Below are 26425 nucleotides of genomic sequence, written 5' to 3' on the forward strand. Positions count from 1 at the left end.
ACTTCATGGATTTTCACCTATCGCAGGGCAGTTTTGGAATGCAACACCTGTGATAGTCGAGGGATTACTGTATATGGATGAGTGTGTGTGTGTGTGTATGTATGTGTGTATATATATATATATATATATATATATATGTCCGTTTATAGTGCATGTGTTTTTATTGGCAATATGACCATCCCCAAATACAACAATATATATATATCTTTATATATATATATGCTGATCCCTATATTTTAGAATTATTTGGTCCTTTTTCCACTTCTTCCTAATGTTTTCTCTCTTAGTAACATTTGATAGTATTTATTTTAATGAAAAAACTTTGAGCATAATTAAAATATGAACTGTATGTGAAACTTATGCTTTTCTGCTAAATATGTTGCTCTTAAAGACTATTGTAGCTGATTATGCATTAACATGCAAGTCAGTCCTGTTTGAATTGACTTCAATCTACCTTGGTGTGTAACGTGTTTATTTATTGAGCTCTTAATCACCATAAATTTATTCTTTGGTATTTATACACCAGACAGCACTGCTAGCATGCTTTGCCACATGTCATCCATTTTTATGTTCTGATTTCATATTCAGCTGAGATGGTCTTTGCCATATGTCCTTTCCCAGTCAATGAAATAAGTACCAGTTGAGCTTTATGGTCAATGTGATCAACTTGCCCCACCAAAATATTTCAGACCTTTTGCCCAGTATCAGTTAGAAAGTGATTCAATAGCCAAGTGTTGTGCATGACACTTGATAAGTGCTAGGCACGAAACTCCTGACCTTATGCAGTAATATACATCTGGAAGATCCTGGAAGGAATTTTGGCATTGAAAGCTACACCAATGCCAGAATGGGACGACACTGCATAGTGCCAAACATCCCAGCAATGCCATCGCGCTTCAGGACCAGTTGCTGCAACAGTTTGGGTTTCAGGGGCCCACAGCTTTTTAATATTCTCCCAAAGAGCCTGAGGAACCTGCACAAAGTAAGGCGGCGAGCTGGCAGAAGCGTTAGCATAACGGGCGAAATGCTTAGCGGTATTTCGTCTGCCGTTACGTTCTGAGTTCAAATTCCGCTGAGGTCGACTTTGCCTTTCATCCTTTCGGGGTCGATAAATTAAGTACCAGTTACGCACTGGGTCGATGTAATCGACTTAACCCCTTTGTTTGTCCTCTCTATGTTTAGCCCCTTGTGGGCAATAAAGAAATTGAACCTGCACAAAGTAGATGTAGGGGGGTTTTTAAATCAAAGCTGGACCTCTTCCTGTCGAGAGTCCCAGATGAACCTACCTCACGGCAAGAGGTGCAAATGAGGGTTGCTAAATCAAACTCCATTCTTCACCAAGTGCCACATATTGTAGGAGGCTCCCTGTAATAACAGTGTAGCAAAACGGCGGTGCATCAGCATGGCCGTAGCTCTGAGCTGAAACTATAAAAAAAAAAAAAATTTTGTCAATGTTAATAATAATAATAATAATAATAATAATAATTCTTTCTACTATTGGCACATGGCCTGAAATTTTGTGGGAGGGGGCTAGTTGATTACATGGACCTCAGTGCTCGTCTGGTACTTACTTTATCAACTCTGAAAGAATGAAAGGCAAAGCTGACCTCAGCAGAATTTGAACTCAGAACATAAAGATGAAGTGCTGCTAAGCATTTTACCTGGTATGCTAACAATTCTACAAGCAGACCACCTTAATAGTAATAATGGTTTAAAGTTTTGGCCCAAGACCAGCAACTTCAGGGAGGGGTTAAGTTGATTAAATCAACCCCAGTATTCAACTGGTACTTATTTTATTGACACCAAAAGGATGAAAGACAAAATCGACTTCAGCAGTATTTTAACTCAGAATGTCAAGATGGATGAGATAGCACTAAGCGTTTTACCTGGTATGCTAATGAGTCTATCAGTTCTTTTATTTGGCACCAGGTTGAAGAATGAGGGGTACAATACAAAGATAGACATAAAGTGCGGAGGTTTACATATAATGAAATGGTAAAAAAAATATATATATATATTGGTGCAGTTGTGTGGTAAGAAACTTGCTTCCCAACCACATGGTTATGGGTTCTGTCCCACTGCACGGCACCTTTGGTGAGTATCTTCTATTGTCTCAGGCCAACCAAAACCTTGTGAGTGGATTTGGTAGATGGAAACTGGAAGAAGCTTGTGTTTGTCCCCCACCACCACTTGACAATGGTTTTTGATGTGTTTATGTCCCAGTAACTTAGTGGTTCAACAAGAGACCAAAAGAGTAAGTACAAGGCTTCAAAATTAAATACTGGGGTTGATTCGTTCAACTAAAATTCTTCAAGGCTGTTCCCCCATGACTGCAGTCTAATGACTGAAAAATGTAAAGGATATACGTCTGTCGTAAAAGGATAGAAGGTGGGGGAAGGATGATACAGGAGGACCTCCAGGGATAATCGAGGAACCCAACTGTCCAAGCTCTCTTTGAACACAAAGAGCGGTACCATCCACTCCTGCCATTTTTGCAACCTTCACCCATCTTTCAATAAATTCACTAGAGGACAGCACATGCCTCTCCATCGTCACTATCGTTTTCTAGTGAAACTTGAAAAAGTCGATGAGGGGGCTCAACGAGAGAGGAATATCTCTGCTCTCGTGCCTTTTAGCCTCGTCCACCAGACGACCTCTTTCGCCACAGCCACCAGGCGAAGGAAAACTGCCTTACCTGGCCGATTGTAGGAGGGCGGCGGGGTAATCATTACTAATAATATACGTATATGTATATTTATGAATATTAATATACATATATTTGTGTGTGTGTGTGTATGTATATATACATATGCAGGCGAAGGTAAAGGATATGCATACCACCCGTTTTGGGCGTTTATAGTTAGAATGACACCGAAAACGGGTGGTGTGCGTATTCTTGTCCTCTGCCCATATGTGTGTGTGTGTATATATATATATATATATATATATACGTAATATGTGAGTGTAAGTTTATGTCTATGTGCATTCATATATATACGTATGTGTGCATATATATATATATATATATATATATATATATATATGATGTATGTATTTATGTATGCATGTTTACATATATACACTAGCATGTAGTTATATGTATATTGATATATATGTAATTATTTTGCGTGTGTGTGTATACATATATACATCTATCTATCTATCTATATATATATATATATATATATATATATTTATTCCGTCACTTGACCTAACAATTTTCAGAAAATATTTTTGGGTTTGGTTCAAAGTTTGGTTGCTTGAATCTTTTGACTGCGGAACATAAGAAGCGTGTTCGCTCACAAATTAATATATATTATTCTAACAATTCAAATGTTCGTAATTTCCAATGACGGAGCAGTTTCAGTTGATATAACTGTGTTAAAAATAACGATAGAAAAAACACCGCAATGTCAAGGTTGTGTAGCCCCGATCAAATAGACATCTGATTAATTATGAGCCAACGACGGAACTCTTCTATCCTGGTATCGAACCATGTAGCACAGTAAGGGATGTTAGTTCTACGAGCCGATGGGTTTCTGCTCAATTTTTATTATTATTATTTTTTTTAAAATACAAATTCCACTTGCATGTTATTGTTCGTTCAACCCGTTAGAAACAGCAGCCTAATCTCTTAAAAAAGGATGGATATATCGGACAATGTAACCCTAGATATACAAAAAAGACGAGATGGTGATAGCTGGAATGACTCTGGTAATGTCTTGCTTGATCATAGCGAAGCTGGGGTTAAACAACCTAAGATAAAATCATTCTCGTAGTGGCCAGTCCCTCTTTTTACCAGGCATAAGTACACGCATGAATACATTATTCAATGTGTCTTTTTTTAAGACTGGGAGGGTCTAATTTGAGAGATTTGGCTGCTATTTCTAACAGGTTTCCGTTAGTTCTTTTAGCCACTGGTCAACTCTGATCGAGCAAGCCTATGATCCGATGGGTTCTAGTTAAGACCATCTCATTTTTTTTTTGTATATCTAGGACGTCATTGTCCAATGTGTCCCTTCCCTTTTTTTTTTTTTTTAAGATGTTAGGGGGTGTGGCTGCTATTTCTAGCAGTCAAGCAAACTGCGTCAGGATTCCTCCTTTTGGTTCGCAATGTCATGGTGAATGCACAATGTGAAACTGAGTTGCTTGCCAATACGGAAAATAAGTTAATATTTTGTGAATGGAAGAATTGTATTAGTTCAAGTATAAAAATAGTACTAAAAATTGTAATTTAATCCGTCAACTGTTCTTCATGGTCTCGTTTTAAAGTTTCCCTTCCGTTTCTCGAATACCGCAGAAACAACCGCTTGGAATCTTAAGTGGACACCACACACATATGTATGTGTATGCGACTGTGTGTGTGTATGTGTGTGTAAATATATACACTCACTTTATTCGTATTAGCGTATCATTAGTATCATTTCAGAATTAAAAAAAACAACAACTGTTTCCATTATGTACAAGAATCTTAATGAATAGTAGTGATACACAATCTAATTACTGGTACATACGCTATCAGTCGTTTATTACTCAGACGAGACTATCTCGTTAGCAGCGACGTATTTATTATATATTAGCTGATATTGACTGCAATAATGCAAAAACAATTCCTCAATGGATGGTGGTAGTTGAGTGTAGGGGAGCAAAGACGAGGGCTATAGAAATTGAATTGAAACTAGTGTATTACTGGTACGCATTTTATCGATCGATCGCGTGAGGATAAAGAGCATATTTGCTAGCCTGCAACTGTAGATTCTACTATGGTAATTAAATAATGTGGTAGAAGGCTGTTCGACTTTGTAAAGCGAGGATATGCATCCAGAATCTTATAACATTGCGTTAGTATGTTTAACATAGAACAGACCATCTGATGATAAGTAACATCACAAGATAATATTGCATTCAGTCACTCAGGTAGTGCTGCTATTTAATATTCGCAGATTCTTATTTATTTATTTATTTATTTATTTACCCTATAATTATTATTTTTTGGTTTCATTACGGTTTTGTTGTAATTATATAAATATTATGAGGAAATATTATTTTTTATTCCGGTGTTTTGAACTAGTAGCGCGTAGAATCGCATTATTACAATAGACCAATGAGATTCTCGGTTTGGGTTATTCTGCTGAAATGTTATGCCAAATTTATTCTGCTATTGCTATTATTATTTTTATTATTATGGAACTTGGAGTCAGTTGCATGTCTGATGATCAAAAATCGCTTGAGCTGTTCGGTAGAGGAGAGGCCGTCGAAGACATCGCCTCTCCTTTGTTGGCCTACCAAATGGCAGATATCTTCAACGACAGACGACTCAGTGACATTTTCAAGGACTGTGATGGTTTGGTACAGGTTCTCGAAGCAGGAGAACCGGGCAGCATCAGTTTTGTTATCAGGTATATAGCTATATGCATCAGCACCTACATACTTACGCACACACACACAAACAAAAAACACAAACACAAACACATTTAATAAATGTGTGTATATATATATATATATACAAATGGCGGTGCCCCAGCATGGCCACAGCTCATGAGCTGAAACTAGATAAAATGAAAATGAAAATGAAAAAAAAAAAAATATATATATATATATATATATATATATATATATATTTGTGTGTGTGTATATATATATATATATATATATATATATATATATATATATATTTGTGTGTGTGTATATATATATATATATATATATATATATATATATATATATATATACATCATACATATACATACATACATATATGTGTGTGTGTTTATATGTACTTAACTGTGTATTTGTATGAGTATGTAGTTTTGTATATGTACATATTTGTGCATGTGTATGTATATGTGTACATATATGTATATATATTTATATATACACATATATTTATGAGAGAAAGAGAGATACATTTATCTGTGTAAATGTATCTATCTATCTATTTATCTATCTATCTATCTATCCATACACACACACACATTTACAGATATACACATGTAAATGTGTGTGTATTTTTATATGCATTTGTATATATGTACGTTGTGTGTGTGTATGTGTGTGTGTATCTATCTGCACAAATCATGGCTTCATCTGATTTTTTGATAGATATTATTTTTTTATCTTGTTGGGTTTCTAGCAACTGTACTCACCAAGCAAAACCTGATGAGGGGAGCCAGCTTGATCGTCGTTGACCTGACCATGCAACAGGTTGTACTAGACTACGTTACGAGTGTCAAACATGAGTGACCCAATGTTTATGTTTATAAACACATATGTATGTGCATACACACATACACCAAGTGCTTATGAATATATGTACATATATATGCGTGTGTATTTATATATATAAGCATGTATGTATATGTACATATCTATGTATATAATATATGCATATACTGTATCTATCTACACACACACACACACACATATATGTATTACATATATGTGTCTAGTCTTTATAAAAATATATGAATGTATATATATATATATATATATATATATATATATATATATTTTACTTGTTTCAGTCATTAGACAGCGACCATCCTGGGGGTATTGTATAAGTATTTGTGTGTGTATATATATATATGCACATACTTGTACGTATATATGCATATACTCATTTATTATTTGTTTTATATATATATATATATATATATATATATATATATATAATCATCGTTTAACGTCCATCTTTCATCCATGTATGGGTAGGACGGCTGACTGGAGCCAGCCAGGTAAAAAAAAAACTACCCCAAACCATTGTGTCTGTTTTGGCAGGGTTTTTACGGCTGGATGCCCCTCCTAACACCAACAACTCCGCAGCATGGACTCATTGGTTTTTATGTAGCACTAGCACAGGCGAGGTTAGTTTTAGCATGAGTTTTACAACTGAATGACCTTCCAAACGTCAACCACATTACAGTGTGGACTGGATGCTTTTAACATGGCACCAGCACTGACAGGGTAACCAAGTAACTCGCAAAACAAGGAATTATGAGAGAAGCAGGGGCATTTGAGGAGGGTAACACTTGTCAGAGGACAAAAGGCTAGAGTGTGACAAAGAGACAGTGAGACAGAAGCAGTTGTCTTGCCACAACAGAGGGGACATTAGAGGAGGTGCTCCAGTATTAGATGATGAAATGTTAGAATGTGACAGAGAAATAGAAAGGCAGAGATGGGTGTCTTGCTATAGAGGAGGTACATCGTTACCCAAGGAGAGAGAGTGAGAGAGAGAGAGAGGCCAGAAACCTTATAAAGTAATTTTCTTATTCTTTGAATTCCATAATTGAAATGATAGGTAGTACACTAATACTCCTAATTGTTGTTTCCTTACACATTATTTATAACAATTATACCAATAATCATTCCATTTTAGGTACACACGTCTTTCTATTACAAGCATGTTTGTCTATCACCTATAATGTATTTGTTTTTATATTAACATCCTGCCTTTATATTTCTTTACCAAATAAACATGTATACATTTATATATATTTATAAAGATTAAACACATATGTGTATATATATATATATATATATATATATATATATATATATGCACGTGTGTATACATATGTGTGTGTGTAGATAGATAGATATAGTATATGCATATATATGTATATGTACATATATATGCATGTTTATCTGGTACATGTGTATATGAGTCTGCAGTTGAGCTATTTCTCTCAATGTCCCCATTTTGTAACACTCAGGTTGTCTCTTTTGCAAAATTATAGAAAGCCTTTGGGTTAATCTTTATATTTTCTATAGCTCTAGTTTTTCTTTGTGCCCCTTTGTTTTCACAAGGGAGCGCATATTTCTTTTTGATCTGGGAGTGTTCATTTTAAATGGGGCTCCTCACTATCTTCAACTTTGTGATTTGAGATGTTTAATGTTCATCTCCAATGGACTTTCTATCTTTGGGATATTTTTGTGTATATTCGCCCTTCACTTTGGAACAAATATGTTACATTATGATTTGCATTATTGACATAAATTTTGTTTTATGTCATTTTGCATAGAGAGACTTCCAGGTGAATTCTATTTGAAGTTTTCTATTTGGATTGATTTTTAACAAACCTTATGAATGTTAAGGCAAGATCATACATTTCTTGTAGGGTACATATCTATGGTTTGGGCCATAGATTGAAGTTGATCTGAGAAAATCATCAGCTCACTTTGACTTTTTGGATGAATGCTATGTTATTTGTGAAGTAGAGATCTAAAATGTTTTTGCCCCTGGTTGAGTGGCGTATACATTGTTCCATAAACAGTGTAATTGAAAATTCAAATAGATATTTCTACTTACCTTTGTTCATGTAGTGACATTCCAAAGAGAGTGTGATCTACAAACCATTTGGCAATCTGGAAGTTGTTTAAGAGACAGGTATATTGTAGGCACAGGTGTGGCAGTGTGGTAAGAAGTTTGTTTCCCAACTTCATGATTCTTGGTTCAATTCCTTGGGCATCTTCTGTTACAGCCTTGCTAGAGGATTTGGCAGGTGGAAACTGAAAGAAGCCCTTTGTGTGTGTGTGTGTTACCATCTTCATTGTATGATAATTATAAACGAATGTCATTAGCAAGTAGTGTCCTTCATTCTCAATTTTCCACAAAAAGCATGTCTGGTTATGGGGTAATATTACCTTATTTGGAAACAGGTATGGGTTGGTAACAGGAAGAGCATCCAGCCATGGAAAATCCACCTCTACAAAATTCTATCTGATCCATTCAGGCATGAAAAAGTGGGTATTAAGATGATAATAATGGTTCAATGTGTTGGTATGTGTCTGGTTATTAAACCTTCTGTCTTTCTCAGGCTATGTTCAAATTTACCAGCATGATTTGAAGTAGCCAATAAATAGTATATTGTATATATAATTACATTGGATTGCTTAATATATACTATTGGTGTATGACAAATTGAGTTTTTTAGTTTGTATGTGCCAGCAACACCAAGAGAATGACATCTTCACAGAAGTACATGGTAACTCTGCCATGATATTTTCCCTTTCAATACAGAATATAACATGCTTTGGTATGTGCATCTCTGTGTCTGCTATGTTTATTAATTAGATGTGTTTCTGTGGTTGCTAAGCATATTGCTTGATTGCATGCAGCAAGATCTCACTTGTATGAGATCTTACATCTGTTACTGATTTGTAATAGAATTCTACTATTCAGCTGTAATTTGGGAAAATGATAAGTGGCAGCCTTGTGTATTGATGAGCATGACATTGATTCTGTATCTGCTGCAGATAAGGTACCTATCATATGATCTTTTGCACAATATTTTTAAAAAGTAAGCTCGGCCAAATAGACTAATGACATAGAAGATTGCACTCTGAAGAAGCTTCAAAGAAATTGTGAACACAACATGCAATGAGGTGACTGAAAATATGAAGCAACAGCACAAGAAATGTATATATGCACAAAAACTGAGAAAGATTGGGACCAGAAACCTGAAAAAAAAGCCATGGTCAATACAAGGCAAATAAGATGTGTCAAAATCACTATCCAAGAAGCATACTCCAAGGAAGTCAAGGACAGCATCTGAGTAGAAAAGTACAGGTACATTGGTGACCTGGTAGACAAAGTGGCCATGGCATGTGGTTTTATTACACCATGAGAAAGGTGAATGGTAAACTCCAGAGAAACAACTGCCCTTTTTGTGACAAAGAAGTTAACATCATTGCTGATGTGGACCTGCAGCTGAACAAATGCGCAGAATTCTTCAGCCACCAAACCAGGCAGAAATCTGAAAAATAAAATGCCCCTCAAGAACAATTAAATAACAGAACCAGATATCTCTAAAGAACCTTTCAACCCTAAGACCACAGTGCAGCTGCTCCAATTAATCTTTTAAATCTGGATCAAGGAGGAATTCCCTACTAACTGAAAAGAGGATTCAGATATAATCTCAACTGTATTGGCTGTGGTCACATTACACTTTCAAGAGCCAAACTTCTCATCCATGAAAGGTTACATATCAGGAAAACAACATGGGATGCTTATAATGCAAACAGCTCTAATGGCATCAAAAGAGCACTGCTATCTTTATGTCTAAATGAACACTGGACTGAAAATTCATTTTGGATGAATGCATAAAGGCAGAGCTACTATTGGTGGCATTCTTGATCAGATGATGTGGTATATGTTTTTTAACAAACACTTAGGGTTAATTTGTCATCTGAAGGGCTATGGTAGAAATTTATCAAACCTGCTACAGGAAAAAATATATATATATGCATATGTGCATGATGAGCTTCTTTCAGTTTCCATCTACCAGATCCACTCACAAGGATTTGGTTGGCCTGAGGCCATAGTAGAAGACACTTGCCCAAGGTGCCACACAGTGGGTTAGAACCCAGAACCATGTAGTTGGGAAGCAAGGTTCTTACTACACAGCCATACTCACAGCTACATTAACTCATTTCGATGTCATTCATCAGCAGCTATGCACTACCTTTGACTGTCCTCAAACACATTGCTTTTATAGTTGTATTTTTCCTTCCTGTCTATCACAAGAGTCATAAGCACTCTCATGCATGCATATACACACAACATAATTTCTGCCTACCAAATTCATTCAGAAGGCTTTACATCATCTTTTTACATTCACCTTCCATGATATAAACATACAATTATCATATATATGTATACATATGTGTGTGTCTATTTATTGTTGACAAAAAGGAATTCATATATATTTTTGTGCCCTGAACTTTTTGCCAGCTGCCTTCAGAATGCTCAGACCCATTTGATGATTACAGATCATTTGGAGATCACAAACAAAACTCAGGATTTTTAACATGAATATGAAGATATTTCTGCTGTATGTATGTGAAACCTGGTGCATCACAAAGTTCTCCATCAACAAACTGCAAACATTTGTGAATGAATGTCTGTGGGACATCTTTTGGATGAGGAGTTAAGACAGGCTCACGATGCTATTCTGGGTGCAAATGAACCAACGACCTATCAAGACCAAGATCAAGAGGGGGGAATACGGGAGCTGGCTCACATTCTACAGAGCCCAGTTTCTAGCATTATAAGGCAAACCCTTCAATGAGCATCCCCAAGGGAGATGGAGGCATGGAATTCTGAAAACAACATGCAGAAGGACCACAGAGACTGAAGCTCTTACTATACATGGGGAAAACTGCAATCTATTGCCAAATATTGAGACAGGTGGAAATTTCTTTTCCCTGTTCTCTACTCCATATGGAGACAAAGGAACTAAGGAAGAACATATATATGTATATATATGTATTTATGTGTGTGTATGTATATATGTATATATATATATATATATATATATATATATATATATATATATATATAATATGTATACATAGCAGCAGACATCCATTTTCTATACTGGTATGGGCTGGACGGTTTGACAGGAACTGGCCAGCTGAAGAGCTGCCCAGGCTCTGTTTTGGCATGGTTTCTGCAGCTGGATGTCCTTCCTAACACCAACCACTTTACAGAGCATATTGGGTATTTTTATGCAGGACCATCTGTCACATGTAAAGACTATTTTCTGTTAGCCTTCCAGTGATACTGCTGTACCTCTTATGTGTCCATAGCTTGCACTGGTTACACCTTATGGCGTTTCTCCCAACACCTTTTCTACATATCAAGCATCTGTGATTTCTCTGTTTTCTTACTTATCAATACTTTGGTCATATATATACATACATATATATGTGTGTGTGTGTATACATATATGTATATACATATATATCACATGACTGACCAGGCTATCAGGTGTTGTTACACATAGCTAGTCACAATGTACTTTTGCATAGTTTTAGCCTTCAAATGGTGCCACCCTGATCGCTAGGTGAGCAGGCCAACATTCCTCCCTGATCAAAAGTGGACTGCAGCAATGTGAAATGAGCTGTTTTGTTGAAGAACACAATGCGCCGCCCAGTCAAGGAATCAAACTCATGATCTAGTGATCATGAGTGCAACAGCCTAACCACTTGGCACACTTTCACTATATATATAATATAATATAATGCATGTGTGGAGGCGCGATGGCCCAGTGGTTAGGGCAGCGGACTCGCGGTCATAGGATTGCGGTTTTGACTCCCAGACCGGGCGTTGTGAGTGTTTATTGAGCGAAACCACCTAAAGCTCCACGAGGCTCTGGCAGGGGATGGTGGCAAACCCTGCTGTACTCTTTCACCACAACCTTCTCTCACTCTTACTTCCTGTTTCTGTTGTACCTGTAATTCAAAGGGTCAGCCTTGTCACACTGTGTCACGCTGAATATCCCCGAGAACTACGTTAAGGGCACACATGTCTGTGGAGTGCTCAGCCACTTGCACGTTAATTTCACGAGCAGGCTGTTCTGTTGATCGGATCAACTGGAACCCTCAACGTCCTAAGCGACGGAGTGCCAACAACAACAATATAATGCACATATTGTCACTCTCTTATGACATTATCCATCTGTATTTCCTCATCCTCAGTCCCTATTCTCTTTTATACTCACCTTCTTATATTTTGAGAGTATGCACTGACACCTTATCACCAATGCCTTTAGCTTCTTTCTATCTACTCCCACCCACTCCTATTATAATGTGAGGGAGCTGTGTATCTCTTCAAAAGCGAGACACTTGTGCCTGTTCTTGTATCATACTTTAATACCAATACTTTTCTTAAAGCCACCTCTACCTGAGGTTTCTTCTTTTTCTTCGTTTTGCAATTTAGTCGATATGACTTCACTGGTGTCACTGTCACAAAAAATGCACCCAGTGCACTTAGTGAAGTCACTGGCATTACGAAGGGCATTCCAGCCATAGAAACCATACCAAAGTAGATGTTGGTGCTTGACACATTCCTCTGACTTGTGGGATCATGACAAACAGTCAAACCCAAGCCAACATGAGAAACAGATATTAAATAATGATGATGATGGTGATTATGATGTTTGTGTATGTAATTTTTACTTAGGTATATATACACATATATATTGTATATGTACATACTTATGTAATGAGTTTGTGTGTGTGTGTGTGTGTATATATATATATATATATATATATATATATATATGTGTGTGTTTGTGTATATATATGTGTATGTATATATGTGTGTATGTATATGTGTGTGTGTGTGTGTGTGTATATATATACATATATATATATATCATCATCAACGATGATGATGATGATATATATATATATATATATATATATATCCATATGTAGATATATATGCATATACAGGAGTTGGATGAAATATTGGAAATACCTTGCTATATGGAAGTTATATTATTTAAACCAGCCATATCTGGCCCAAACAGATGAGATGGGTCAGATCCAGCCTCTCACACCTACCCTACAATGTCATCCTAAAAATATACAAACACACTATTGAAATCTTAAAGCTACAAGATATTGTGTGATTAATTCAAAACAATGTGAATAAATAAGCGATACATTTGACAAAAATCTGAACACTAAAGGATTAATATAGTGTTGGTCCACCTTTGGTGTCAATCACAACTTTAATACGTTGAGGAATTGGCTAGTATAGGTTCTGAGTGGTTGTAAGCAGAATTATGAGCCATACTTCAAGTAAAACCTGCTTCAGGTCTTTTAGCAACGATGACAGAAGGAAGTAGCTCGCCACTTGTTGCTCCTAAATCCACAATAAATGTCTGATTATGTTGAAACCCAGTAACTGGAAGAAGCCAATTTAAGTGGTCTCCTTCACTTTTGTGTTCTTTGTACCAATTTTGAATAAAATTAAACTATGTTAATTGGTATATTATCATTCTAAAAGACTACGCTACCATCATGGAACATTGTCTGTACCATAGAATGGACACAATCAGCCAAAATTCTCAGATAATCCTTGGCATTAACTCTTATGCAGAACAACTGAAGGGCCAATAGAACACCCTGATATGATTGTCCAAATAATTGCCAAGCCACCTCCATAACTGCGGAGCCACCTACTTCATGGTAGGGGCCAAGCAACCAGAGTCAAAGGCTTCTTTGTGCTGTCTCCAGTCATGAACTTGTCCCAAATTGGGGTAAATAGATAAATAATGATTTATCAGAGAGATGACATTGTTTCTTTAAGCCACTGACCACTTCTGATAGTCTGGACTCGGTTTTCCCCTCTTATCAATGTTGATGGAGGACAGGTTTAGCAATTGCAGCCCCTTCATGGTATTCAGCTTTATGGAGCTCATGACATGTGGTTTTGGTGGTTGACAAAGTGGTGGTTTCGCTCTGCTGTCACTTTTGCTGGTGTTGTTCCATGGTCTTTAGACACAATATGTTTCACTATTTTGTGGTCCCTTTCTGTGGAACTTTGCCTTCTGTCCAGAATATGTTTGCCAGAGCTGACATTAGATATGGAATGCCAACAAGGTTTTAGAGACTGTGCCTCCCAAAACCTTGAACAATTCAGCAGTTTTAGTTAATGAAGCTCAAGCTATCTGTACTCCAACAATTTGTCTTGTTTGGAAATCAGGTAAGTTACACGTTTTAATTTATTTAGATATAAGTATCAACAAGAAAAAAAAAAAAGAATAGCAGAGGTCTATATCAAGAAGTAGAAGGCACAAATGATGCATATGAACACATATATATATATAAAGACTCGAACAGTTTTGAATTTGTCATATTGTCAAAAAAAATATATATATAGTTAAATAGTAAGCAGTGTTTACATTATTTCGTCCAAACCCTGAATATGTCTGTGTTTGTATGTGGTATATATATAGGAGGGATGATATGTTTGTATGTGTACATATATGTGTGTGTGTTTATATGTTGCATCTGCTTTGGTGATGATGCTTATTGAAGCAGAAAGATATGTCCTCAGTTGTTCACATCTCCCTACACATTCAGACTCTTTTAATGGTATGTCAGTTTTGGAGATTTCTTTATTCTTGGGATCATTTCATCTGGAGTTGGAGATTATATATATTTATATCCCCCCCCCCCACACACACACACACGCATGCCGTGGTATGTGTAAAATTGATTTTGTGAGTCAAGCCTAATAATATATTGGGTCAGTTTAATGTATTATTATACATGTAACTTGTTATTAGTATGTTAAATAACATTATTCAAAACTTCCAATTCTTGCCTGAAATCCAAAGTTAGTTTTTTTTTTTGCTTCTGTTTTCTTCAGCATATCTGTGAGGTACCCCATTTTTCTCTTTTTATTTAAAGATGTTCTTTTTCTTATGTTTAACTGAGACACAATGATTTATTTACTGATTGTTTGTTGATTGCAAATGTTTGCTAAATCTCTTTCTCATTTCAAAAGCACATAGACATTAGGAAATGCATCTAGCTGTAGAAACCATACCAAAGCAGACACTGGGGCACGTTGCAGTCCTAGGACCCATTGTATCTTGTCAAACTATCCAGTCCATGCCAGCAAGGGACAGGATGTTAAATGGTGTTCATTATTTATAAACCATTTATATGTTGGTTTCAAATTTTGGCACAAGGCCAGCAATTTAAGGGAACGGGTAAGTTAATTACATCAACCCCAGTGCTCAGCTGGTATTTATTTTATCAACCTTGAAAGGATAAAGGGCGAAGTCGACCTTGGCAGAATTTGAACTCAGAATGTAAAGACAGATGAAATGCTGCTAAGCATTTTGCCCAGCTTGCTACCTTAAACCATTTATATATTAGCTTGTTAATAGGAAAACAATTTCCAGTGGCTATAAACAAATAATTTTAAAAATGTAAAATAACTACATATATCCAGTATTTTTGTGGAGTTTGTGGTTGGTCCCATTAACCAAATTTATAGGGTTTAAATTGCTCAATCATCTCAGAAGTTTTATTTCTTAAATACTATATATACTGTTTGGGTATAAGGTGTAATGGATCACTTTAGGAGCCCTTGAGAATCTGAATGTAGTTTCTTGAACAATCAGGTATTCTCTGCTTCATTCAGCGTCATCTAATGTGTGTGTGTGTGTGTGTGTGTGTGTGTGTGTGTGTGTGTGTGTGTGTGCTTGCTTCTATTACTATCTACTTTAATGTCCTGCTTTCCACTCACCTGTGCTTAAGAAATTTATTTATGTGTTTGTGTTCATATTTATAAGTATGTGTGAGTATGTATTATCTATGTGTGTATGAGTGTGTGTGTGTGTTCATTTATTTGTTTGTTTGCTTATTTCACTGCAGTGCAGCAGCATCAGACAGCTTCACAATAAGTATGGTCCTGTGCTGTTGAGGAATTGTTGCTAGTTGTACAGCAGCTGCAACAATCAAACGATCATTAAGTCATTAAGTGTCGTTTGCCTTGCATATCTTACTATAACTTGTGCGTGTGTGTGTGTGTATATATATACACACAATCCTGCATGATGCTTGATCACACACACATACATAATATATACACACCTAACATGAGCTACTTGTTCATTAATAAAAAAATTTTCTTCAATATAATTATTTTTATTATAGTTCTCATAAGTTATTATTATTATTATTATTATTATTATTATTATTATATTATTATTATTATCATTTAAGGCAGCGAGCTGGCAGAATTGTTGGCATGCTGGGCAAAATGCTTAACAGCATTTCATCCGCCCTTACATTTTGAGTTCAATTTCTGCCGTGGTTGACTTTGCCTTTCATCCTTTCACGGTCAATAAATTAAGTACCAGTGAAACACTGGGGTCAATGTAATCGACTAGTCCCCTCCTCACAGATTTGAGGCTTTGTGCCTCCGGCAGAAAAGATTATTATTATTATTATCATTATTATTATTATTATTATTATTATTATTATTATTATGGTGGTGGTGAGATGGCAGAATTGTTATCACACTGGGTGAAATGCTTAGTGGTATTTTGTCAGTCGGTACATTCTGAGTTCAAATTCTGCCAAAGTTGACTTTGCCTTTCAGCCTTTCGGGGTCAATAAATTAAGCACCAGTGAAACACTGGGGTCATTGTAATTGACTAGTCCCCTACCCCCAAATTTCAGGCTTTGTGTCTTTAGTAGACAGGATTATTATTATTATCATCATTATTATTATTATTATTATTGCTACTGTTGTTATTAATTTCTCTTTTTGATTTACAAATCAAGTTGCAAAGTATTTTTTTTTTTACATTTCTTCAGAAATATGCAAATATCTTCTCATAGCTGTTTGTAATTGGTATGTCACAACAATATGTAGGCACACCTCTTTATTTTTTTTTTTTTTAATCAAACTGAATGATTTATATTATTTATGAGTGATTGAATGAATGCCAGTCACATTGTTGTAGTGTTGTGTAGCCCCGAGTCATCTCTGATTGAGCAAACCTGTGATGGAAAACATTCCAGTTGTTTCAATCCCACCTTTTGTATATCAGAGATTTCATTTAAAATGTAAGGGAGAGATTTGTTTACTACTTCTAGCATGTGAAGCAAACATTTAGAAGTTCTTTCTTTAGTGGTTGACACATCTATGTCAATCACATTGGTATAGATCCGTATCCACTTTGACAAAATAAGTGCCAGTAATATACTGGGTCAATTTAATTACCTATATCTTCTCTTCATATCAAAAGAAACCACCAATTCATAATACATTTGACCCAAAAATTAGACGACTCAAGACTCATTTAAATCCAAGAAATCACAGAATACCTCAGTCATATATTACTATAGATTTTCCCCAATACTTTTGTGACTGTGTTAAGAAGTTCACTTATCAACCACTTAGTTTCTGTCCCGCTATGTGACATCTTGAGCAAGTGTCTTCTACTATAGCCTCAGGCCAAGCAAGACCTTGTGGTTTTAATACACAAACTGAAAGAGCTTGTCATGTCGGGCCTCACGGAGGCAAAGTAGCTGAGTACCTTTTGAACATTGGGCCTTATAGAAGCAAAGTGGCCAAGCTCCTTTCGAGTGTTGGACCTCACAGAGGCAATGACCAAGATCTTTGGCATTATGCTGTGCTTAAGAAGACCCATCAAGCCGAGCAAAATTACAGTCACACAAATGGCACCCATGCTGGTGGCATGTAAAAACACCCATTACACTCTGGTTGGCATTAGGAAGGGCATCCAGCCATAGAAAACCATGCCAAATCAGACTGGATCCTGGTGCAGCCTTCCAGCATGCCAGCCCGGTCAAACCGTCCAACCTGTACCAGCATGGTCAACAGACGTTAAATGATGATATTTGTTTTTGATATTTTACTTTGGCATTACAAGATCAATAAACTGATGTAGAACTCCATATACATGTGCTTCAGAACAAGGCATTAGTTGAGTACAGAGTGGTAATAAGAAAATGAGATGACAAAGGAATAAATGATAATCTTACAAACCTCATTAGCTTACAGCTGTTTCTGCTATAAGATGCAGTGGACTCATTGTTGAGTGCATTAATAACACCTTATAGCTTCATTGGAACCTTGTATAGGAAACTTCATTTTGAGGCTCTGATGAAGCTATAAGATGTTACTCAAGTACTCAACTAAAAGTCCACTGCATCTTGTACCAGAAACAACTGTATACTAATGAAGTTCATAAGATAATCATTTATTTCTTTGTCATCTCATTTTCTTATATATATTTATATATGTGTGCGTATGTGTTTTTTGTGTCTCCTTGTGTCTCAAATATTAAAATTGGGAAGGTGAAGAGGCAAGCCTTGCTGTTTGTTGGTTTTTAGTTCTTAATAAAAATCATGCCTCTCATGTTTCCTAAGGCTGACAAAATAAGTAATATTAGTGTACTGTTGCCCTTCACCTGTGTCATAAAATGCACTCAGTCTAATTACAGAATACAGCTATTTCTGGAATGCATCATACCAATTTTAGTTATTTAGTGCTGGTGCATTAATAGTGTTTTACTTCAATATTATTTTGTACTGTAGAATATATTTATAGGTTTTAACCAATACTATATGTCATAAACAAATGTAAATGTCTTGTCTTCATAAACAATATCTTTGTAGACAGAAAAACAGAAAATAGTTTCAGTTAAACTATTTTCAGTACTGTGTTAGGATTTCATGAGTGGCTGAGTATTCTCTTTAACTGTTCACACAGACATTTCTTATAAACCTATTACTATTAAAGGCTTAAGTAAATTAGATAGACCAATTTATATAATGCATTCTTGGCAGATGGCTTGGTTAGTAAATTACTGGTACATTATTAGTGATTTGTTTCAATGTTATTATGTGGCTGTATGGCAAGAAGTTTGTTTCCCAATCACATGATCTCAGGTTCAATCCCACTGCATAGCATCTTGGGCAAATGCCTTTGACCACAGCCCCAGGCTGACCAAAGCTTTGTGAGTGGGTTTGGTTGACAGAAACTGAGAGAAGCCCATCGTATATATACGTATGTATGTGTGTATGTGTCTTACTCTGATAGTTGTAAACAAATGTCACTGCCATGTAAGCAGTTCCCTTCATTTCCACACTTCCGTGAAAATATATCTGGCCAAAGGGAACAGGTAAGGGAACATGCTTGGAAATAGGTGAGGGTTGGTGACAGTAGGGTATCTGGCTCTAGAGAATCCACCTCCACAAATTCCATCCAACCCATACTAGGATTGAAATGTGCATGTTAAATGATGCTGATATATACTTCAGAGAATATCAGTTTTAGCCAACACTATATAAGAGACAAATGTTAACTCGTCTTTATATGTAGTATCTTCATGAACAAAAAAAGACATTTCAACTGGCCTAGTTTCACTCCTATGTAGGGATTTCATCAGTGACAGCATCCAATCTCTACTTATAAACCCAACATTACAAAGGGCTTAAGTAAATTAGACCAATTTATACATATGAAGACAGTCTTACAGCAATAAATTGCAAATTTGTTATTTGTTTCAATGCTATACTGAATTAGACTTTTTCTGTAGAGTCTGTTACCAACACTGTGTAGACAGCTATAAACACATCTTCATTATATAGTAATTTCATATAATATTTCATTGGTCTTTAACCCTTTAAGGTTGGGTATAAACAGCTAGTTTTTTTTTATGTGGGATGCAAAAAGAAAAGGGAAAAACACAAGAGGATAATCAATCAAATATCTTATAACACAAATGTGGCTTATTTACCACACCTGTCTTCAGAATTTAGCAGTGTGTCAATAAGCCACATCTGTTCTCTGCAGAAGAAAGCATGTTGTGTCACTAAACCACACCTGGGCTTAAAGGGTTAATGAATCCCCAACACAGGGTTGATACCAGTTTAGCGGATGCCCTGTTTCCATTCGCAAAGAGATTGTATATAAAAACAAAGTGTTTGCATCTATCTGTCCATACAGTGTTGCTAAAAGTTTATAGTAGTATAGTAAGTGCTAAGTATCCTTGCCTGTCATGCAGGAAACTGGGGTTCAATTCCCTGCCAGGGAAACCATTTAGAAATTTATATATATGAATTATGGACTTTCCTGTTGTAGACAACATATGAAAATTCTTTGATTTCTTGCTGAACAACCTGCACAGATTGTTTATAGTGATCAAATGTTTGTGTTATATGATAGTTCACTCCTTCTATCAAATCAAGGTTACCTATATACAAGTGCATGGTGTGCCATACATCAAATGTTGAAGTGATTGTAGAGCAGTGTGAAAAGAGGTATTTTACTCAAGAATACAATGGATTGCCAGGTCCAGGAATTGAAGCCATGATCTTGTGATCATAAGTGCAACACCCTAAGCACTAAACCACATGCCCTCACAGGGCACATGGCCTAGTGGTCCTATGTATGTTCTGTTGTACAGTACATATATGTATGTTCTATAGTGCATTGTAATATTACAACAAAACACCATTAAGTACTAGTAATTTAATATATATCTTTTCAACCAGACAGGTTGTGTGTCTTGGTTGGTTTGACTTTCAATAGATCCTCTTTGCTTTCACCATCAACCTGTTTCTCTGACTGTCAGTCAAGCCAGCATCTGTTTTTTTTTTTCCTTTTTTGATAGTCTTTCTTTCTCTTGTTTTGTATTGGTGCAAGCAATTCATGAACACTTGGAGGCAAGCCTGAATGATGAATTTAGCATTTAGCAAGTTTTTATATGAAATCTCTTTTTTTTTTTCATCTCTCTTCACCTTCCTTAAATTGGAATAGCATTGAAAAATTGTACTTTTATCTTTGGCTATAATCTATAGTATGGTACCAGAACTGCACACACATTAACTCTCTCTCTTTCTCTCTATCTCTTTCTCTCTCTCTCTCTCTCACACCACACACACACACACACATTGATATATTATACTACCAACTTCTAATGGTATTGACCACTTCCATTCTATCTTTTTGTCTCTCCAGCTGAATGAATTGTCGTCAATTAATCAATGATTTCCTTTGACCAATTATGAGAAACATTCTGTAAGAGGAAGAGTATATAACTAATAGTATCAACCCCTTAGCATTTCTGTCTGATTATTTTATTCTTATAAGAAAAAATGAAATAGTAAAATCAATGATATTTACAATATTTGAACTAAAAAAAAATTAACTTCCAAAACAAAAGTACCATAAAAGTGATGAAATAGCCAAGTGGATGAAATATTTGGTTAGCAGTTCATAACTCATGAGTTCAAACTATGATACAAGTGTTTCATTGTATTACTGAGTGGGGATAAATTCTACATTCTTTAGATGACCCAGCCATTAAAACAACACATTACATTGTGTTATATTTGTTTGAGAAACACTATGGAGAAACTGCTTTAATATAATCTTCCTTTGAAGATCATATAATCTCAAGAAGTTATCTTCATTTTGAAGCAAACCTGATTCTTTGTTCATTTTGAAGCAAACCTGATTCTTTGTTCTTTATACAAACATCATATCAACAATCCAATTTTCTTTTTTTCACATTATTTATGCTAACCTATAATTGTTAGTTTTATGATCTTAATATCTGTTAGTATCACATCTCAATGGTTTCACATCTTTACTGCTTTTTAAACATTTATTAGGCTTTAGGCTGTTTTAGAGGAAGGGGCTGCACTTTTCATGCTCTCCATGACCAGTGAGATTGATGCCGTTGATATTTCACTTGATCTGATGCAAGTCAACAGTTTCAGGGAGGGAACCGCAGAGGGCCGAAACCATGGGGAGAAATGATTTTGGCAGGAGAGTCAGGACATAATATGGGGAATAAGAGGAGGTGAAACAAGCAAATCAGAAGAGCCCAGTTGGAAGTGATTCGAAATCAGTCACTGCTGAGCAGCATCTCCCACATTAGTGGCACTAGAAAAGGCAAAATGAGAAACTACAGCATTTTGTGAACCAGAGATTGGGTGTATATGTGTATGATTTTTATACCAATAAGTCAAGTAGCTTTTCTTTGGATGTATGTCTTTGTGTGAAGCAGATCCACTAGCCCACATGTGTGAATATTATTCCATTGTGGGTTTTTCTTGGGTTTTGTTAAGGTTCAATAGTTTTGGAGCTGAAGTATTTTCTGGCTCTGAAGAGGTAGACTCTGAGTTGAGGATGTGTGCTTGCAATATAAAATAAATGGTCTTATGCCAATAATACTTTTAAGAAAAGGATGAGCATTACAAATTTTCTTTAACCCCTATAAATGTGAGACCACAAGCCTATATAAGAAATTGAAGGAAGAGTGCTCTTGTCATTTCTTACTTATTTGGTGTGTTTCTGGACCTGTTTTCTTAATGCCAGTTTAAAATTCTTTTGTCATAAAACTGTGAATCAATAAGCAACTATCAAAATTTGCTTCTATTTGCAAAATTACTGGTGACTAAATGCAACTGAATGAGAGAATTATTTAAAATAAAATAAACACAGTGGTATTGTTATATGCTACAATTTGCAATGGAAAAAAAAAGATAGTTCACAAGTCCACTGATGTTGGTGTACCTGTTGATCTGTTTTGGTGCTTATAATGCCTTATACCATTTCATTTAAAACCTTAGTCTGTTAATTAATAATGGAAGTAGCAAGCAATAAAAGAATAAAAAGATAAGCCCTGAAGAGTGAAGAAAAAGGTGAAAACAGAGGTGATTAGATGTGAGGGTGGAATGGAAAAGAGGTGTATTAAAAAAGAGAGCAAAGAACAAGGATATAAAGTAAACACATGCATGCATGCATATGTACACACACATGCATATGTGTGTATGGATGAACACATACACTTTTAGTCTACATAGTTTTAGTCATTTTTTTAGACTTCCTATAAAATTATATTTAACTGATTTCACTGATTTTATCCATTCATATCTAGGATCTGTTTTAGGAATATGGATTGACTTAGTACCTTGCTGGCACTTGATTTTAACTACTTATCCACCCTGGAAGGATGAAAGGCAAAATTTAACTTACCAGGATTTGAACTCAGAATGTAAACAATGTAAAGAGCCATACTAATTACCCATTAGGCTTCTTATTTTTTTTTTTTCAGTTGCTGGGTCTGGAGGAAGGGATAATGCCAATAGTCTTTACAGGTCCTCTCAAACCAATAAGATTGATGCCATTAATGTTCCTCTTTAACCTTTGCAAGTCAGCATTTGTATGAAAGACATGAGCAGTAAGGGACTTTCCAGAAGGTTGATGTTTTGGAAAGGAAGGGGTGAATGTAGTGGCTAGTGCAGGCTTGGGAGTAGGATAGATACAACAGAGGTGATGAGGGGAAGAGAATCACTAAGCGAAGTTTGCACAAGCCCACCTAATTCCGAGGCGCAAAGGCCATAATAGTATCAGACGATGCAACTATATGCCAGAGGCTGGAGTGTTATACTAATGATTCTGCATTTTGATATTGAATGATCTCTCCATCAAATTGATCAAACCCCTTGTTGACAAAGCTTTCCTGATAACAGTGGAGGTCTTCACCCAATAAATTGGTTAAACTTGTTCTTCATTTTCTTCACACTTTGCTCTCATCAGCTGCCTTTGCAGCAAACACTGACACAGGCAGTTTGTGATAGATGGCATGTGTTTTGAGGGTGTGTGGGTTATCTTTTATTTATTCTTTTGTTTTTATCTTTTTTTTTATATATTGTTTGCCAACCATCCGTTAATGATCTCTACTGAATCCTAGCCAAAGCTATTTGCGTATACTGAATAAATCATTATTTCATTATATGATGCTTTAATCGGCTAGAAAGGAAAAAAAATTAGCTTCAGTTTTCTCATTGATGTGTTTCAGTGTCTTGAGAGAAAGAGAGAGAGTTTATGTGAGTTTGTATGCAAATATGTGTAGGGGTGTAGGTGGGTGTCTGAATAAACTACTACTAAAACAATGATTCTATGGCTATATCTAAATATTATACTCATTTCAACAGGAAACACAAGTTTATCATATAGACTCTGTCTATTGACATTTCATAACACAATACTGAGGCACCTGATCAATGTTGCTTGATCTACCTTGATCTGCCAGTAATAGAGCAAATAAGCATTACATTACTAGCAAATATGATCATTAATGATTGATTTGGAATCACGAAAAAAAAATAGACAAAATTTATTTCACTTCTCATATTTGATGTATTCTAGAAAATTCTGTTATTAGATAAATAGTTCCCCTTTTCCACTGTTTTATCTCCATTTTTCCACATTCAAATTTTGGATACTGTTGGAGCAATTTATTTTATAGCTGGACAACTCTAGATACTGCTAGCCACTTGTATGTGAAGTAAGCAAAGGAGGTCATTGCTATCAAGCTGATTTGAAGGCAATCAGAATTATGCACCTTGCTCAAGAACACAACCCAATAATTATAGCTAAATTTGAATTTATGCCTGTGAAGTCAATAACCCAGTTACTTAATCACACACCCATTGTGCCTTAGATATAAAATATACATTGTATGTGTGTATTATACATTATATATTTATAAGATACACCAAGCTAAGTAAAATCATGGATATCCTTGCATACAGGCATGTCCTCTACATCACTCATTCGAGTAATAGATCTTAGTCTTGTGGGTTCATGGGTGTTGGTGGCATATAAAAGTATCTGTGCTGGTGTTGTTTAAAAACACCCATGCCACTGCTATGTAAAAGCGCTCGTGCCAGTGCCACAGTAAAAGCACTTGTGGTGGTGCCATGTAAAAGTGCCTGTGCTAGTGCTGTGTAGAAGCATCTGTACTGTGTAGAAGCATCTGTGCTGGTGCCACATAACAGTGCTGGTGCCATATAAAGGCATTCAGTGCACTCTGTGAATTGGTCAGCATTAGGAAGGACATCCAACCATGCTAAAACAAACAAATGGAGCCTGGGCAGCTCTCCAGCTGGCCAACTCCTGTCAAACTGTCCAACCTATGCTGGCATAGAGAATGGACATTAACAAATGATGATGATGATGATGATGATGATGATATTTATATACATTGTAATAAATATACATGACACATACTAAGTTATTTGTTTAGCATATACATTTGTTATTCTTCCTTTCTACTTTCAGGGACAACTATCCCATTAGCTAAGTTTGTTATTCTAAAAACTAGCATAAATCACCAAGAGATTTAACAGTCTTTATTCCACTAGATCTTAAAATAGACAGTCTGAAAGAATTTGAAAGTGGTACACTGACTACTATGGGAGTTTCATGTTTCCAGTCTGATAAATCCCTGTTCACCTAAAACTACAGTCTTTAAAGTTTTACTCTGATAGAGGCTTTGAGGAAAATATGAAATCTATTGAATATGTCTTGCAAACAACTCGCACATGCAAGTGCTACCAGTCGAGAACTCCGCATACCGGAAGCCAGCAGGTGTATGGGGTCATCAGGAGAGAATGCGCACCTTTTCGGGGCCTACCTCTCGACGGCATCAATGCACACCAGCCCCCCTCACTGATATGAGGCCCCGCTTGCTAGATCAACTGGTTATTAAAGACAAAGCTCAATATTTCTCTAGCCATCGCTCATTGTCTCTTTTGAACCAAATCCAATGGCTAGTGGCTAGCCTTCTCCACTGTATTTTGGATATCGGTCATGGTGGTATTTACCTTACGATGAGTTAGGCCTAACGATAACAGCAGTCGTCTCACACTGTGTCCTACAAACCCTCTACATCCAACTTCGATTGAATATTAATCTACTGAATATTAATTTTAATTTTTTTTTTTTAACTTCATAGCAATTGTTCTTAATATGACTGTTCTCCCTGGTCTTGCTGGACTGCCCTTTATCTTTATACACCACATGTCTAGATTCCATCAACTTGAGCTGCTTGACAACGAACCAACTGAAGCTATTGTTGATGTCCTGGACCTATTGTCAATCTCCTGGACAAACTCAGGATATATTTTCCTGCCAGAATGGATACATGCTTCAGGGACCTATAGTTTTTTTGTTTTTTTTTATTCTCCATTTCTACTAAACAGTGATACTTTTGAGAAAGTCTTGAGCTTATTAAAAATCTCATACCTAAAGTCTTGTCATCAGTCACTGCTGTACCATCTA

The 26425-nt window shown here is 36.0% G+C and overlaps 1 protein-coding gene across 2 annotated transcripts in view; it reads left to right on the forward strand.

The window, feature by feature from the left end:
• The window catches only part of LOC106883631 (exocyst complex component 6B), a 125674-nt gene that overhangs the window by 3854 nt on the left and 95395 nt on the right, over nucleotides 1-26425 (forward strand). Inside the window, exon 1 of one of the 2 annotated variants that reach the window (XM_052972707.2) lies at nucleotides 5054-5399. The exons of the other annotated variant lie outside the window; for it this stretch is intronic. Coding sequence (XP_052828667.1) covers nucleotides 5137-5399 — 263 coding nt within the window. The 5' untranslated portion in view covers nucleotides 5054-5136. Of the gene's footprint in view, nucleotides 1-5053; nucleotides 5400-26425 lie in introns of those variants that run through there. 2 annotated transcript variants of the gene reach the window in all.

This window comes from Octopus bimaculoides, chromosome 14 (genome assembly GCF_046866305.1).
Source record: "Octopus bimaculoides isolate indiv1 chromosome 14, ASM4686630v1, whole genome shotgun sequence".
Lineage (NCBI taxonomy): Eukaryota > Metazoa > Mollusca > Cephalopoda > Octopoda > Octopodidae > Octopus > Octopus bimaculoides.